At 42.2% G+C, this 18,635-nt stretch overlaps 1 protein-coding gene across 11 annotated transcripts in view; it reads right to left on the bottom strand.

The window, feature by feature from the left end:
• The window catches only part of FLT3 (fms related receptor tyrosine kinase 3), a 119,897-nt gene that overhangs the window by 13,930 nt on the left and 87,332 nt on the right, over positions 1-18,635 (bottom strand). For all 11 annotated transcript variants that reach the window (XM_072795641.1, XM_072795637.1, XM_072795638.1 and 8 more), the window contains 10 exons: positions 13,426-13,529; positions 12,607-12,715; positions 12,150-12,328; positions 11,200-11,306; positions 10,981-11,113; positions 10,787-10,891; positions 6,877-6,987; positions 5,861-6,014; positions 3,691-3,773; positions 2,583-2,710 (listed from right to left, as the gene is read on the bottom strand). In XM_072795641.1, the coding sequence (XP_072651742.1) occupies positions 2,583-2,710; positions 3,691-3,773; positions 5,861-6,014; positions 6,877-6,987; positions 10,787-10,891; positions 10,981-11,113; positions 11,200-11,306; positions 12,150-12,328; positions 12,607-12,715; positions 13,426-13,529 (1,213 nt within the window). The remainder of the gene's footprint in view (positions 1-2,582; positions 2,711-3,690; positions 3,774-5,860; positions 6,015-6,876; positions 6,988-10,786; positions 10,892-10,980; positions 11,114-11,199; positions 11,307-12,149; positions 12,329-12,606; positions 12,716-13,425; positions 13,530-18,635) is intronic.

Below are 18,635 nucleotides of genomic sequence, written 5' to 3'. Positions count from 1 at the left end.
AAATAGAGAGATGCAACTGCCATAACCAAACCTCTATTTCCAACCCAGACATCTCTCTTGAGCTTCAGCCTGGAATATCCAAGTAACTGCTGGACCAGGCCCTACTCTGTCTGTTGCCCAAGGAGCCACATGCCATACATTTCACTGTGACCTTTCTCAACAGACTTCCTCCTGATTTCCTGTTCCCTGATCTATCCCCTGTTCTGGGCTGGTTTTCCTTTTTCCCAGAAATCTCCTCTAACCCAAGCACAAGCTCCTTCCGCAAGCCTTTTCTGCACCCTCTGCTGCCCCGCACTGCTGTCCCCAGTTCTGATATGCCCATGTCTCCCCTGGGTTCCCAGAATTACTGGAACACAAGTATTTCCCATATTACAGTGTCATCTTTGACTTGCATGTCTGCTGTCTCTTTGTCCCCTATCAGTGATAAGCTCTGACTCTATCTCAGCACCTAGCAGAGCGCTCGGCACTAGTTAGTGCCTGGGTAACGCTGGATGGACTCACAGAACCTACGGTGGAAGCGAGGAGCTACCAGAGAAGTAGGGAGAAAAGAGAAACAGGAGACAGTGATGTCATGATGTAGAGAAGAGGGTGTAAAGGGAAAACAAGGTGTAAAGGGTCTCAGAAACTGGGTATTCCTCAAAAAAAAATCTTATTACAATAAGCGCAGACGGGGGGGGGGAGGGGAAAGCAGCGCCCCTTGACTTCTGGTTGTGAGTCATTTGTGTATTTATTTTAAAGACAGGCAGCAAACCAGGCCAGATGATGAAGGTCAAGGCCCTCCAAGGTCTATAAAGACACACGAGGGCAGCCCAGGTGGCTCAGCGGTTTAGCGCCACCTTCAGCCCAGGGCGTGATCCTGGAGAACCAGGATTGAGTCCCACGGCGAGCTCCCTGCACGGAGCCTGCTTCTCCCTCTACCTGTGTCTGTGTCTCTGCCTCTGTGTGTGTGCGTGTGTGTCTCTCATGAATAAATAAATAAAATCTGAAAAAAAAAAAAAAAGACACAAGAGCACTACCATAGCCGAGCAGGTGAACTATACATAAGCCAACCATAGATACTTAAGAGGAATCTGACAGCAGACAGGGAAGATGAAGAGAATGTGCCTCTGAGAAGAGGGGTGGGAAAATATCATGAGACAGAAATTTGTTTTTTAACTACTGAGCAAAGAGGCCCACATTTGGAAAAAGAAACGCAAAGAAGGTAACATGCACTTTCAAGATCCACAAGGGGGAAAAACCACCCTTGAGATTCTAACTGGAGTTGTGTTAAATACACAGATTAACTTGGACAGAATTGGCTTTCCTAATAATCCCTGAATCTCTCCTATGTGAACATGGTAAAGCGCATTTATTCAGGCCTCTCTTTTGCCATTGAGTAACATTTCGTGCGGATCTGGCATATTTCTTGTGTTTATCTCAAGATGCTTCACAGCTTTGGTTGCTATTGTGACTATCATTTTTTTTCTATTCTTCAAAGCTATTGATTTATTTCATGTCAATCTTTTTTTTTTTTTAAAGATCTTATTTATTTATTCACGAGAGCACACACACACAGAGAGAGGCAGAGACACAGGCAGAGGGAGAAGCAGGCTCCATGCAGGGAGCCCGACGTGGGACTTGATCCCGGGCCTCCAGGATCACACCCTGGGCCGAAGGCAGGCACCAAATCGCTGAGCCACCCAGGGATCCCCATGTCAATCTTTTTCAAACTGAGACATACCTGACCTATGACAATATATTAAAGAAATTAATTTTTTAAAGAAAAAAATACAAGTGAAATTATTCTCTCCAAATTCAGGGAGAACGAGCAGAGAGGAGGCAAAGGGAGGGACATGAAGGAAAGAGGGGGGAAAGAGAAGCAACGATTCAAAGGGAAAAATGGAGGGAAGAGTTTGGGAAGTACACAGAAGGTAACAGAACGTTAAGACAGTGAGGATGGAAAGCAGCCCGAGGAATGCCTTACATCTGCTCACAGGCAGCAGACCCTTGAAATGTCTGAGAACAGGGCTGAAAGGCCATTATAGGAAGAATGCAAAACTGAGGTAGAAGCCATAGTCCGAAGAGGGTTCCACGGCCCTCACATCATGGCCCCATGGATCTGGGCTTGGCAGTGGACGGCCAGCAGGTACACAAGGATCCTGCTAGCTCAGCGCACAACCCCACAGAAGAGGCAATGGCCTCTCTTGCAGGAGGCTGGTGGCTGGCCTGGAGTGCAGAGCACAGTGTATTTGAGCCTCTGTTTATCCAGGGTCACAGCCTGAACAATCCGAGCTGACTGGCTAAGGAATGGCTGACACTGTCCCCTAGTTCTAACTTCCTGTCAGGGGACTTTGGACCACCTGGGAGGGCTGTGATAACCAGTATCTAATAAGAGATCTCAGGCCTTCACACCATAATTCATCCAGAGCTGGTGTGATGAACATTCTAGGTCGCTCCAACAGTGAAAGGGGGGTGGCCAGAGGGAAGGGAGAGGAGGGGCGATGGACTTTAAGGGATACCAGTTAAAATAAGAAAAAAGGAAAGCACATCTCATTTCCAAAATTATCTTGTCGCTGTTAGTTTCTCCTTCAAAAGGGGCTTACCGACTTAAATTCCAGAAATTCCATTCCTTTGGCAACTTGATATGCGAAGCAAAGAAGGTCTTCAAATGTCAGCACATTTAGGTCCTCCTCTTCCTCCAGCCTTTTTTGGTTTTCATATTCTATTTCATCTGTAAAACAAAACTGGCCTTCATGTTTGCCCAAAGTCTAAGAAGCTGCCCTATTACATCTGCATGGGGAGGTTATTAAAGTCACAGTGGAGCTCCCATTGCATTTTCCCAGTAGCACTGGGGCTAACCCATTCATGCTAAACTTGTGGGGCCTATGAAGGGTCAGCTAGAGATTCCTCTTGGTTAGAACGATAAACTCTTCAGTTGCTTTGGTGACAGACGACCTCCTGATCAGTCAGGAGTTTTCAGATGCTCTTCATTTGTTCGAGGTAGCTTTGAAACGTTGGAAAGAATTAACACTAAGCTACCACATTTCATGAGCTGTATTAGGCACTTTCTGTTCTTCCATTTAATCCTTCTAATGCTACATGACGAGAGTACCATTAGGCCCATTTTACAGATGACAAAATTGTGACGCAGATGGTTACATAAATTGTCCAAAGTCTTCCAGCCAGAAAGTGAAGAAACCCAAGGTTAACCCAACTCCTGTCTGATCCCAGAACTCCTCATTTTCCCACTTATCAGTAATTGGTGGCTCTAATTAATTTATGATTTTAGAAAGAACCACGTGGGACTCCTGGGTGGCTCAGTGGTTGAGCGTCAGCTTTTGGCTCAAGGCATGATCCTGGGGTCCAGGATGGAATCCCACATCAGGCTCCCTGCATGGAGCCTGCTTCTCCCTCTGCCTGTGTCTCTGCCTCTCTCTCTCTCATAAATAAATAAATAAATAAATAACCACCTGACCAAATAAAATAGTCCTCAGTGTTCATTAGTTGCACCCTGACATCAAATGCACAGTATCTAAAGTGTTGGCTTTTCACTACCTTTAAGGCAAGTATGCATTAATAAACCTACATTTGCATTAGCAAAAAAAAAAAAGAAAAACATTCTTTGCATTTACACAGTTTTAAAAAAACAGCTAACAGAATTCCTCTATCTGTTTCTATTTTAAGGTGCTACTCATTAGGATAAAATATTACCTTCAGATTGAAATGAATTCCCATTGAGCCCTGAGATGTGATCCAAGTCCTGTTGTATCTGAACTTCTCTTGAACCAGGCATACTATTAAAAAAATTATTTTGTTATTTATGTTCGTCTTCTAAGTAGACATTTTATTTAAAAAAATACAATTCATCAAAGAAATGAATTCCAGTTATAAATGGGCTTTTAAATTAAAAGCAAGGCATCTACTGGTCCAATTTTGTGTGTGTGTGTGGACATTAAAGACATGTGGCATTGAGTTTGCCAAGTCTAATGAGAAGAGAAGTGATCCCCATTATCTGTACAGGGTCCCACACTTCAAACAGGACCTCAATCAGTCCTTGCCACAACTTGACAAGCTATAAAACACTTGGTGAGATAAATGTGATTCACTGAAATCACGAAGCTAACAAAAAGTATAATGAGGACTCACACTTCTTGTTTCTAAAAGCCTACTTTCCCTACAAAAGGGCCTGTAATACAGATCTTCTCTAAAGACCTGTGTTTTACCATCGTTCTTTTCTCAAGTTGGTCTTTGTAAATAAAGCGCATTTCCTTTCCCGGTGAAACTAATAAATAGTAACAACGAAACTCTCTTTTATGGTGTATGACATAAAATTCTTCACTGAGGAATTCTGTGTGCATTATATACAGACAATTATTCCATTTATTCCAGCATACAAATTCAGCCCAATTTATAATTTCCATATATTTGGAAAATGGCTTTATGCTTGCAGACCACAAATATTCCTAAATTGCTTCAGTGTATATAATACCCTGGTGACTAGAAGAAATCAAAGGCCCTGTTGACCAGCATTGGTTGTTACTAACTAACCACGGAGTGCTGCTCACACTACCTGACTCATTAAGAGCCTCTATCCTAGGGATCCCTGGGTGGCGCAGCGGTTTGGCGCCTGCCTTTGGCCCAGGGCACGATCCTGGAGATCCGGGATCGAATCCCACGTCAGGCTCCCGGTGCATGGAGCCTGCTTCTCCCTCTGCCTGTGTCTCTGCCTCTCTCTCTCTCACTGTGTGCCTATCATGAATAAATAAAAATTAAAAAAAAAAAAAAAAAAAAAGAGCCTCTATCCTAGAATACAGTTGACATTGCAGAATTTTCTGTTTTAGAATATGAATAGAGAAACGAGCATGAAAGACAGGATGGTTGAGACACGTATGAATCGGGAAAAGGCAACCACATAGGAACGGCCATGGGGATCTCCAAGGGGCCTCCCAGCTTTCAGATGTTAGGTCTCTATCTTAGACCTTAGAAGGCCAAAGCACTGAAACCTACACGCTAGAAAAAACAAGGCTGGAATCTCAAATGCACCCTCCAAAAGTCCCTCAGTAAAGACAAAAGTCTCTAAAAACCTGCCTTTAGGATAAAGAATAAGGGGGAGCCTTTCATATGTGTGGAGGGAGATAGAAACACACTATAGATTGAGGAATTAATTATTCTATCAAGAATGCCTGTGAATTCACTTCGAGAAAGGTGTCATACATTGTTCAAGTAATTAGCAAGAAATTTCCATGGATGAGGAGGATGACAAGCATCCCGCCAAACTGCTGCAGCCCTCATTTATACATGCTAAAACAAAATATCCCAACAGGACCAAGAATCACTCAGGCTCCCTACGGATACAGAATATACAACCCAGAGCAGAGAGACAAATGTCACCACTACTTAATTTTATCTCCATCACATTCTGTCAATTGAGCCATTTTAATTTTTGAAAATCCAATTTATGAGGTCAGAGCTCTTTTGCACCAAACTCCCAAGACCTGAACTATTCTCTATGAACATGTCAAGGACTTTGGAAAAAGTGTTCATTCTTTCTACCAGTTCCTATGGGTTATCCAGGAGAGCTGAAAGACTCAAAGACACACTCTTCCCAAAACCGAGTATGCGTCCAGAGTGTGATTCAGGCACAGGTGGATGGAGACAGCTACAGCCCCTGTGCCATAGGAAAGTGAAAATCTCATTGTTCCAAATCAGCAGAGAAACCAACAGGAGCAAAGATAATTGACCTTTCTAGATCCTAGAGCTCAGAGACCATACAATGCTGGATTATGGCCTTCAGAGACAGGCCAGCGCAGGGTGTTTAACCATCATACTGGGTCTGTGTTCTATAATGTTTAATTGTGAAACCTTGCCCCAATTCTCTTACCTGGAATTTGGATGTGATTGGAAAGTGGGGTAAAAACTGAAATTGTGTTCCTTGAAAATTTCCGTCCATGTCCTGTGAAACTTTTCTCTTTTATTTCTTAAATAGTTGAGAAGATCACCATAGCAACAATATTCAAAAATCAAGTAAATTGGTCCTGAAACAGAGTTTTCATTATAGGTATACAAATTCCAAATAATTTTTTCAGATGTCTGTGTGACAGACAGCATAATCTATGAGAGCCTACTTCTCTCCTGATTTTGGGAGAGTACAACTTTTTCTGAGTACAACTCAATTTCAGCTTTTGGCTCTGAGTCCTTTGGAAAGCAGTGTCTTCTGCCTTCCATGTGGGCCCTTGTGGTACCTGCTGCCTCAGCAATAATCACTGGCCACTTGGATTCTCCAGTTTGCAACTGGGAATAATATGCCAGCTGCATTGTGCGCACTTGGCAAATATATGCCAATCTGTTGCTTGAGGGAGGTAGGAGATATAGGTCATGAGTATCTTCTTAGTTCCATTTGTTCTTGTTCTCTACTTTTTTGTCCCAGTGACCCTCCTCCAGCACACCTTTCCCATGTTTCTGGGCAGAAGTGAATCAGAGCACATGCTCCATTGAATACTGGGAAAATGGAGTTTGACATCTCGCCTTCGCTGTGCCTTATTTGAAGCAGCCCAAACCACGCAGCCACCAAACTCTACGGCCATTCTCCCCACTGCATTTGGGCCAATTTGACAGCTGGGGGAGAAGCGTCATCTGGACAGGTAGATGAGATACCACAAAGTGTACCTGCGGTACTGTTGTCGTTTAGTAGGTTAGAGTTATGTGGCACATCCCAATACAGAGATGACACTCTGATGACTATACTGACCCACCTGATTGCAGAGCGCTGGATGTCTACCTCTGCTCAGGTTTGAGGGCCTGTTCTATCACTGAGGAGAGGAAAAACTGAGAACAAATGTCCTCTTTGTCTTCAGATAAAATATTTTTGATGAGATGTTTTTAATACGAATTGATTACCTGACAGCGTGCATGCCCCCAGTAGATTCACGATATTCTCGTGGTTTCCCAGGTGAGTCATCATTTTGAGTTCAGACATGAGAGCCTCTCTTTCAGAACTGTCTGCCTTTTCTGTCAGTGAAAGAGCATAAAAAATATAGAACTAAAGCAAAATAGATATTTTAGATATTTTAATAGAACTTTCTTCAGTGCAGAGGAGATTTGCATGAAAATTTAAAAATGCATAAAATAATACATGAATTTTGAATAATAATATCTTGAATTTAAGACATAATTTTCAAGATCACAGTATAAAAGTTGAGTCCAATAATGTGCCTTTCTACTGAACATTCCCCTATGTATCAAAATAAGAATCTTTATAGTTGACCCTCAGAAAACAAACTAACACATGATTTTCCTCCACAATGGAAGTTAATAAATATACTGACGGGAGAAACATAACTTTTTTTTGACTCTTGGATTTGTTGGGCACAGAGAGACAAGATAAGAGTGTCAGCAAGATTGGTTCCAGCTTGTGGTCCTCAGGTCTAAAACCTTAAATTTGTCCATGGAGCCAATGGTGAGAAGGTCAAAGAGACCAATTCCCATTAACCAAGTTCTCAAGAGATTCATTAATTGATCATGAGAAACATAACTGCCAAATAGTCTAGAATGTATCTGTTGGCCAATGCATTCTCTCCCTGAAGATAAGTTCAGATAGCTTGGCAAATTGTATTCACAATCTTGCTTAGAAGCATAGCATGAGGGTATTTTTTTTTTTAAGATTCATTTATTAATTCATGAGAGACACAGAGAGAGAGAGAGAGAGAGAGAGAGAGAAAGACAGGCAGGGGGAGAAGCAGGCTCCTCACAAGGAACCCGATGCAGGACCTGATCCCAGATCCTGGGATCACACTCTGAGCCGAAGGCAGATGCTCAACCACTGAGCCACCCAGGCATCCCAGCATGAGGGTAGTTATTGATAAACTCAAAGGTCTCATGTCACTGAGGTTGAGGTGCCCAAGTGATTCAAGAGTCCCTGCCCAGGAGGGTGCTATAACCCTAGAGGTAAGGGCAGGGTCTTTGGGTTTCCCTCTCCAGGCACCAGGCACCTACTCCTCTTTTAATGTATTTATTTCTTATAGACACAATAACTTTTCTTTACATTCAGTGAAGATTTGATTGAATATTTCCAAATACCATTATTTTGTCTTGGAAGACATCCTCGCCTTTATGCTAGCTTTTCCAGATCACTGATGCCATTGAATTTGATTTAGTGAGGGTATCCTTGGGGGTATCTTTACTCCAACATTTTGGCATGGGAGTGAGATTCTTCATGTGAGCGCTATGACTCACTAGTATGAGTCATGTCTTCTGCTGTTTCATGTTTTATAGGGATCCATGCTTTTCAAATGTCCATGTCTTGTTCCTCACAACCAAAATATTATATTTTATGGTGTGCTTAACTTTTCCAAAGCACTTTCATCACCTGACTTTCAGATACCTTTTATTCATTCTTACCCATTAATTCACTCATTCATTCACTGAACAAATATTTATTGAATGCCTACAGTATGTGAGGCAATGTGCCAAGCAATGGGGGAATGAATTATAGACAAGACACATCCCCTGTCTTCCTGGAATTTAGAGTCTCCTGGAAAAGGAAAACAAGGAAATAAACAATTACAACATAGTGTAATACACACAAAGTGGCAAATGAATGTTGGGATGCTGTGAGGTCACACAAGAGGGACACTTAACCTAGCGGTGGAAAGGTGTGGAAGGGGACACCAAAATACCTGTGCTGAGACCTGAGGAAAAATAAGAGTTAAACAGTGGGAAGGGAGAGAGAATATTCCATACTGAAGTAATAGATTGGGCAAAGATCAAAATACAAGAAAACACAAGACCGATACAACCCTTGCTCTCATGAGGCTTACAGGCTAATGTGGAAGATGAGACACTAATGGAATAATTAAGAAAATAGGTCATTACAACTGTAATGAACTGCATAGGAAAGAAGACTATGGAGAGATAACGGAGCATACAGCAAGGAAGTTGATGTCCTTTGTGGTGTGAGAGAAGGCTTCCCTGAGGAAGTGATATTTCTGCTGAGATCTAAAGGAGGAGTGAGAGAGAACCATATGAAAGGGGAAGGGTGAGCAGAGGGATCGTCCTGTACAAAGGCCCAGGGGTGGGATGCAGCCCTGTGCTCTGGAGGAACTGAAAGAAGATCAGTGTTCTGCTATGCTGAGTGTGGGGTAGGGAGGTGGGCAGCCAGATCGCATAGAACTGTGCAGACTACTTCGGGAGTTATCAAAAGCATCTGGAAATTAAGTAGTAAAATGATCTGCTTTGCATTTCATAACTGTCACTTGGGCTTTAATATCAAGAATCCAAAAAGAGGGACGCCTGGGTGGCTCACTGGTTGAGCATCTGCCTCTGTCTCAGGTTGTGATCTAGGAGTCCCAGGATCTAGTTTCATATCAGGCTCTCCACAGGGAGCCTGCTTCTCCCTCTGCCTGTGTCTCTGACTCTCTCTGTGTCTCTCATGAATAAATACATAAAATCTTAAAAAAAAAAATCTAAAAGGAGGTAAGGGTTCCTATAGGGTGCCTAAAGGGTCCCTGCCTGGAAGGTTACTGCAGCTGTTCAGGAGAGATAGATTCGGACTAGGGTGGTGTAATAGAGAGAAGGAGAGGATGGATTCAAGGAACACCAAGCAGGAAACCTGATAGGGATGGCTTGTAGGGTGCTAGAATGAAGATGGTTTCAAGGATGAGTCCTAGGTCCTGGTCTGCCCAACTCTGGGGAATGTAGCTAGTCACTGGTACTCATAACCAATCACAGAGAGGGAGCCTTGATGGAGGGCCAGGGTTGGAGGAGTTCAGTCTGAAGTAGAGAAACTTTTGAGACACCCAAGCATTTGGACAAAACTGGAGGCTCAAAAGGGAGATGCAATTGTGAGAACCTTTTGTACATGGGATGAAGTCATGGGTGTCATTGACATAGCCTGTGGTGAGCGTGTGGAGTGAAAGGGAGGGTGGTTGAGGAGCAAGCCTTCAGGAACCCCACATAAAAAGCTGGGCCCAGGAGCCCACAAAGGACCATGAAGCAGGCAGAGAGGGAGGAGAAAAAAAACAAAGAAATATGATGACAAGGAAACCAGAGGGAGAGAGTGTTTAAAGGAGAGAACAGCTAGTTGTGCCAATTTATGCTGAAAATTCAAGTAACATATAGGCTGAAAGATGCTCATTAGATTTAGTTTGTTGGAGGTCGCTGATCACCTCAGCAAAAGCCAACTGGGGTGCTCTTGCTGAGTGAGTGGTGCTCAGGGGAGGGACGACAGTGGAGAGCAGGTGGGAGGGCATGAAGCCACGAGTGGGAAGTGAGAATACAGAGGGCTTCAATTTGTTTTTCTACCCAGAGTCTGTATCAAAATGTGAGAAACAACATCTGCCTGGAGTAACAGTACTCCCTTATATTGAAGCCGAAAGTACTCAACAAAGCCTGAAGAAGAATAGGTGGAGTTTGGCATTCATGACTTGTATTTTATATTCACAACTTTGGGCAGCCCTGGTGGCCCAGTGGTTTAGCGCCCGCTTTCAGCCCAAGGCTGATACTGGAGACCCGGGATCGGGTCCCGTGTCCTGCATCGGGCTCCCTCCCTGGAGCCTGCTTCTCCCTCTGCCTGTGTTTCTGCTTCTCTGTGTGTGTGTGTGTCTCTTATGAATAAATAAATAAAATCTTAAAAAAATAAAAAATATATTCACGACTTGGTTGACCCTAACCCCACCTCAGGCCTCTTTCCGCCTTGAAACATGGCAAGCAATAAGCATAAGAATGATGGAAACAAATAGACGAAGAGGAGGCGGGAGACCATGCCTCCCATTTTGTGCATCTTTGTGGACACCATCCCACTTTACTGTACCTTTCAGCATTTTGACTGCCACCTGGATGGAGACTCCTGTTTTACTAATTCCATAAGCTGTTGCATTCATCACTTTTCCAAAAGCACCTGATCCTAGTACCTTCCCTGCAAGATAAATGGTGAGTGAGTGTACCTTAGAGATTTCCCAACAGAAAGGAAATACTCTAGAAACATTGGGACCATTCGAGTCTTACCAAATTCTAAATTTTCTCTGGGAAACTCCCATTTGAGATCATATTCATATTCTCTGAAATCAATGTAGAAGTACTCATTATCCAAAGAGCCCGTCACCTGTACCATCTGCAGCTGGCTTTCATACCTAAATTGCTTCAGAAGTGAAATAATGGGTCCATTAGCAACAGGCAGTCCCTCAGAAATGGGAAATGGGGATGAATTTTTACTTTTGCTTTTACCTTTTTGTACTTGTGACAAATAAGCATGGTTAGAATTGCAATGAAGGGAAGACAGAGCCCAACTGTTGCATAGAACGAGACGTTGTCTTGGATGAAAGGGAAGGGCCCTGCAAGGGAAGAGTGTCATCGAGCAATGAATCTGTGTTCCTGGTTGATGGAGTAGAATCTCAGTATAATCTCCCACCTCCTATTTGAGAAATCATCCTTTGCAGTCCTTACAAGCACCTACTCATCTCCCCATGGAAAATCAGGCAATTTTCATATAAAAGACAAGTTCCCTTCCTAAGAATATTTTGAATGATTTTGACCCCATTTTAAAAAAGAAAATCACTGGCTAGGGTTATACCAATTACATCTAGTTAAACCCACAGGATATATAAATTTAAAAAAAAAGTTCGCGCTCTCCCATTGAAGGTATCGTATGAATGGGAAGTTAGTTTTGGGGATGCAGTGATTCCAAACACCAAACTTGGTGGGCAGGTTTCAGACTTGTTTAAGTTGGGAGGGATCTAAAAAACAAACCAGAAAAAATAATAATAATAAAATAAATTTAAAAAAATAAAAAACAAACCAGAAATTATAGAACCGCAGGCTTAAAGGCACAGAAGGAGATTAACCTAAAGAGAAAATGGTAGAGACCCGAAATTACTAAATCAGTTTCTCTTGCATTGGATCTTTTGGTAAATCCTTCCTATTCTGGGGGTTTATGGTTCTACTTCCATCACTGTAACTCGTGAGTCATACTAATGGAAGTAGAAGTCACTCTGGTCTTGAATTACAAAATGGCATATGTTCAGTGGGGATTCTTGCTTGACTCAAAAAGCCTTCTTGGCTCACACACTGAACCTCTATGCACTTGTAAAATTCCCCAAATAAAAACCAACGACAGGAATGGCCTTCTAGTGGGGAATTCCTGAAGGTGGCACATTACAATAGCAACTGCTGTATACCTGGTGAGTTTAAAAGGATTGTTTCACAAGATGTGCCAAGGGAATTGTATGCACAGCACTTCACCAGGAATCCTTTTACAGCTTCACTCATGTTAAGAGTACTGCTCGATGTCCACTGTCCAAATACTTTTCTGTTAGCCTTTTTATTCCAAATTCCTTCTGTGATTTCCTCCGTGCAGCTGAAAGGAAATGGCAGACAGAGAAGTTAGGCCAGTGGGTGGGGCTGTCATCAGATTAGAAGTGAGGGTTTGTCTAGGGAGCTCTAGAAGAGATTTCCCTGTTATAAGTTAGCAGAAGCAATCTGTGACCCTTTAGAATTATGGCTGACTCAGAAGGTAAACACTCTAAATACTTCATCATTTCTTCTTCAACTGTATTCATGAGAAAGAGTCAATATGTCAGAGAGAGTGTGAGTTTTATGTTCTTCTGACACAAGAGACACCAATATCCTCCTTACTTGGGAGACTTGTCTGAACATTTCTTCCAGGTCCAAGATGGTAATGGGTATCCATCAGAGGAGCAAGAAGCCTGACTTGCTGATGTGTTGGCTTGCACCTGAGGTTTCCCTGTAGAGAATGACACGTAAAATAAGTTCATGTGGTATGGTACTTTCCAGAAATGGCTTCAGGGTTTGCATCATCTAGCCTTCCCATCTACTCCAAACAGTTGTGCCTCTGTGAGGGTATCTCATATGCAGGATGACTCAAGACCTCTGGTTATTCCCTTTTTGCCCCTTGTATGGAGTTTTCTGGACAGGCAGCCCTACCACCAATTTGCAAAACACCATTTTCCCACTACCAGTCCCCTCCTGTAGAGAGCTGAGGTGTGCAACTCTATCTCCAAGAATCAAAATGATTCTCAGCTTCAGGAGAACATGGACAAAAAGTCCAAAAAAATGTACTTTCATCTTTTTATAGGCCAAATAAACAAAAAGTACTAAGACAAATGGCAGGTAATATGACTTTCTGCTGATCCTTAACATGACCTTTCAAAGTACCAAAGTCAATGAGACACTACGCCAAAGCATGTTCAGAGAGGACATGGAAGAAGTATCTTAGCTTTAAAGGATGAACACATAAAGAGACACATAGATATCTATATAGATCTATATATAAACAAAGCTGGTAGATGTCAAGTAAAATTTCAACATACTTCAGCATATAAAAATAGCTTAGAGTATCCCTTCTAAGCCATTACTTAGCTCTTTCTGGTCATGGTTAATAGATAATTAAGGAATTATAAGATTAACACAAAATTTCTTGATAATTTAACTTACTTCTTATGTTCAGTGTGAACATTTTTGTGAATTCGGCATCATCATTTTCTGCATGGAATATATATTCTCCTGGCTGGTGTTTATGGTTGCAAAACTTAGATATGCTGTTTGAAAAAGAATGAAAGATATGCTTAGCCAGATTCTTATAGGAGATGCTGAAATGGATGTCAGCATGCATGAGGGTCTTCCTTGAGAGTCTGACTCCCTGAAGTCCAGCGGACAAAGCGTTGTCTATATGGTAGGCCCTTGCTAATCTAAGTGTGGTGTAGTCCACAATCAGGTAACATCAGCATTGGTATTATCCAGGAGGTGGTTTGAAATACAAAATTTCAGCACCTGCTCCAAACCTACTGATTGAGAGTCTGCATTTTAAGATGATCTCCGTGTGATTCATATGCACGTTAAAGGTTGAGAAGCACTCAATTGGGCAGGTGTTCCTAAGAAAGACAAGGAAGTTCTTGTCCCCACTCTTCTATATATTCTGGACTAGTCTGACTTCCCAGAAATATGGAAGAACCTCCATAGGTATAGGAGCCCATAACCCCTCTGCTTCCTAAAAGGATGGCTCTCTGGCATTGGTCCAAGGCAGGACCTCTAACCAACCCTTGACTTTCATAGCAATTAACAGTGATGAGGGATCAAATCCACTGTGTTTCTACAGAAATCTTCAGGTGGTTTCAACAGGTTCTAGTATCTACTTGGCGTGCTCATTAACTATTCAATACATTTTGATAACGGGTAACTTGATATTGGGGATTAGCCACCATGCCTACCTGGTATATAGGATGCTGAATGTTACGGTGGGATGTTAGATAGCGTAGGGGAGATAAGGGATCAAAGAGCTGTTGAATAGGCTTTTATACATTGAAGAAATAGGGAAAAAAATCCCTTATGACAGAATAAGAAAATCTCAGGCTTGTTCAGAAGATATTTAATCAGGCTACCTCCATGCAGCCTACTAACAGAAAAAATTTAAAAAATAAAAAAATCATATATTGACAGGGTAAAAGTGTAAATAGGAGAACACAGGGCATGGAAACTATACTTAAACTAGGAGCTATGTAGAATGCAAAGATCTATAAAATTTGGATCCTGTCCTCAAAGATATCATAATCAAGGTGGGTGGACAAAACCTCCATAGGCTGAATTAAACAAAAGGCCCATAGAAGATTAAAGAAGGCAGAGGCCAATATAGATGAGAAAAGTTCAGAGGTCTGCACAGCAGCGGCACTTGAGCCAGATCTTTGCAGATGAGTTGGTTTTAAGGAGAGGGCAAAAGAATGGCATCCAAGGGGGAGGCAACAGCATTCCTGAAGACATGAGACAGCAACCAGCCCAGCCACAGGGAAGGGGTGGGGAAGCCCAAGTTGAGGTTGGGTGATCAGGGACTATGAAAAACAAGCCTCATTATTTGAACCTCATGGAGAAATCAGGAACAATCTACAGATTCCTGAGCAGGAAAGGAGCTCCATGAACAGTAGTGTAGTTTAGACTGATGGCAAGAGGAAAAGTGTGCTGGAGAGAAGTCTGGAGGCAGTTGCAATAACACAGTAATTCATTCATTCATTCACTCACTCACTCACTCATTCATTCTACTATCAATGGTAGAATCTACTTATTGGAAGAATCGGGGATGCAACGGTGAGGTACAAGAGGTAAGTTTCTGTTCTCACCGAATTTTCACTTTGGTGGTGAAGGTAGATGAGCATTTCCAGTATAGTGTGGGAAGTCCAACGAGAGCAGAAGTAAAAGTTCAGATTTGAGAATTCAGAGCACACAAAAACAAGTGTTGTCTAAGGTAAGGGAAAAGGGGAAAGGAGAGGAGAGAGGAAACCCAAGAGGCACCAGGAAAAAAGAAATAGTAGGTGCTGCGCTCGACATGGAAGTTGAAGGAGAAAACAGAATCCCTGTCGATCCCTGAGATTCAACACACACTCCTAGCAACTACCTGACAGAGCAGCTTCCAAGCTCCTGTTTATCTGACACCAGCCCTCTGTGCCCTTCGCTCCAAAGCTAAAGGGGAATTCTGACTTTGTATAGAGATGAGGGAACTTATTTCTCTGGCCTATCAAATTGAGCATTAAAAAAAAAAAAGATTTTATTTATTTGGAAGAGAGAGCACAAGTTGGGGGTGGGGAGGGGCAGAGGAAGAGGGAGAAGCATGTTCCTGCCTGACTGGGGCCTCCATCCCAGGACCCTGGGATCATGACCCCGGCCAAAGGCAGATGCTTAACGGACTGAGCTTCCCAGGCGCCCCTCAAAGTGAGCATTTAACAAGTTTTTTGTTTGCCCTGGGTTTTTTGTTGGTGGTGATTTGTTTGTTTGCTTTGTTAACAAGAAGGCTGAAGTGGAAAGTGGAATTTCTTATCCTGACCTACTTCCGGACAAGGAAGTGGCTGGTGAAGTGGAAGTGATGGAAAGATGGGGGAAGGCCCAATTATAACACCAGGGAGAAAAGTAAATGTAGCTACTTTAGGAAGGCAGAGTTGAAGTGGCCCAAATAGGGAAAGATACGTGCTTCTAAAAGGGAAAACATTAATTCCCACTGGACAATAGTCAAAGACCCTATAAAGGAAGAAGAAAGGAGATTAAAAAAAAGGCGGGCCAGGCACCCCACCAAAAGCACCAATGAACTGGATAGAAAAAGAAATTACCAATAAGTGATTATCATGCAAACCGAAGCAAAATATTTTGTAGACTTCTTCCCTCCTAAATCTTTTGTTCTGTCATAATAAAGTATGATCTGCCCTGCGATAGATGTGAGAGCATCTGAAATGTTCTCACTCTTCCAGGTAGGAAATTGGTCACAATAAGCAGCCTGAACACAAAACCAAATATCCAGGTCATTTTAAACTGCCTGTCCCCGCCTCCCACCCCTTCTAGGACAGTTAACCCTAGCAATAGCAACAACCGTGTCCCTGAACCTCCTCTGGGAATTCCAAGGGGACTAACCAACTAGGTGACCTGGAGATTCAAAGCTTCCTCTTTCCTCTAGAGTTTTTCTCAAAATGGCCAGCCAGCATGAGACGGGAGATCAGGAAATTGGAGTTTACAGTGAAATCATATCTTGGTGACTAGATGTATTCTCATTAAAACCATGAAAAGGATTTTCTCCTCTGTACAATCAAAACGCAGGGCATTTTTACTTTCCGTTTAGTGCCTAGAGGGGAGGGGCTGAGGGAGGGCAGGCTCTTTCCAGGGGCTCAGGGAACAATTTTGCTATAAAGTGAAGAATGCTTTATTCAGAGAGCAAGGGATTATCAAAGTGAAATCAGCATGCAGAGAATAATAAAGCATGTATTGGGGAAGCTCAGAGCTTCTGAAAGTGGAGAGCAAGGAGCTGACAGGTGGCTTTACACAGCTCAGAGAGCCACCCATCAGGAAGCCAGAGATTCTATCTGCCTCAGACTGCAGTTTCGGCAGGGCTGAAGTTGAATCAGATCTGTTCAAACTTCTGCCTCGAGTCAGATAAAGACAGTCAGGAGGTGGGAGGAAGGTGTTAATCATTTCATATTACTCTATACAACACCATGCTCGTTTTTATTTTATTTCAAGGGAGTCAGCAAGCCTGGGGCAATATAACCATTAAAAACTGAATAGCAAAGCATGGCACATCTCATAAGGAGGCATACTTTATTTCTAAATGACCAAAGAAAACGCTTGCATTTTTGTTTTCTTACACACTGGGTTTGGGACTTTACACTTTTGAAATGAGTTGGTGTCCAGAGCCAGTACAGTGATATGCATAAAAATACAGGCTCTGAAGTCAACTGTTTTTGCTGGAATTCCCAACTCTGTCATTGGCCAGTGGTGTGGCCTTGGGCAAATCATTTAACTTCTCTGTACCTCCTTGTCTATAAAATTAAGACAGTATATAGTATTGACCTCCTATGGTTGTGGAAGGGAGGTCTTTAATTTTTTTAAAAGATTTTATTTATCTATTCATGAGAGACACAGAGAAGCAGACTCCCTGTAGGGAGCCTGATGTGGGAATCGATCCCAGGACCCTGGGATCACACCCTGAGCCAAAGGCAGATGCTCAACCGCTGAGCCACCCAGGTGACCCTATGTTAAATTTTTATTAAGTAGTTTTGTATAAAGTGTCTGTAATAGTGCCCAGCTCATATATTGAACACAATATATGTGTTAGATTATCATTACCATGATGCTTATTAAGCCCAGTAACCATTTTGAATATAAAGGAAATTTAGAAACTTTACTGTGGCATATACTGTGAGAAAATCACATTAAAACAAAAAGAAAGATGCAAAGAAAAAAACTAAAGCAAAAGATCATCAACAAGAGTCAATTAAAATAAAATGGTCTAAAAAGTAGAATAGAATACTATGCAGCCATTAAGATGATAAGGTAAATAAGGTAAGATGCTTAGTACAATAGAGAGATGTTCACAATATATTTTAAATAAAAAATCAGGTTACAAATAGCAAAATTAATGCCATATTTGTATAAAAACCTGTATTTATATGTTGCTATCATGTGGTTACATAGAAGGAGTTGAAATATAACCTCTAGAAGTAGAGATATTGGTGTTTTTTCTGTTTTTCTTTTTTTTTAAGGCAATTTCAGAAAACAGGAGTAAAGGAGGAGTACTGACTTTGCCTCCCGTGGGCAAGTAACAGGCTGCTCCTGTCTTTCATAAATTGGAATTATGGGTATTAAACAAGATAATCCAGGTAAAGGATATGCACAATGTCTGGCATGTGGTCAGAGTTTAAAGAAGTTTCTTTCACTCTCAATGAATGGGGTCTTTGGGAGAAAAGGAACAGCTCTACTGCCCCAAACAGCAGCAGGGAAGGGAGGCAGTGTTTTCTGGGGACTCTCAGTACTTCACTGAACCCACAGGATTATTACCTCCATTCTGTATGTGTTCAAGGCCCATCTCCTTCCAGAAGAAAAAAAATCATCCCAAAGAGGCTCCATACACTTCTGCAATTACATGTCATTTATTGAAATGAGAACTTGCTTTTCTGTTAGTCTGGGTTTTTTTTTTTTTTTCTTCTTTTTAAGATTTTATTTATTTATTCATGAGAGAAATAGAGAGAGGCAGAGACATAAGCAGAGGAAGAAGCAGGGAGCCTGATATGGGACTTGATCCCAGGACTCTTGGATCACACGACCTGAGCCAAAGGCAGATGCTCAACCACTGAGCCACTAAGGCATCCCTGTTAGTCTATTCTTGAGCAGGACAG

Source organism: Canis lupus, chromosome 24 (genome assembly GCF_048164855.1).
Source record: "Canis lupus baileyi chromosome 24, mCanLup2.hap1, whole genome shotgun sequence".
NCBI classification, from domain to species: Eukaryota; Metazoa; Chordata; class Mammalia; order Carnivora; family Canidae; genus Canis; species Canis lupus.
The sequence above is the reverse complement of the archived record's forward strand: the minus strand, read 5'-3'. Positions and strand labels throughout refer to the sequence as shown.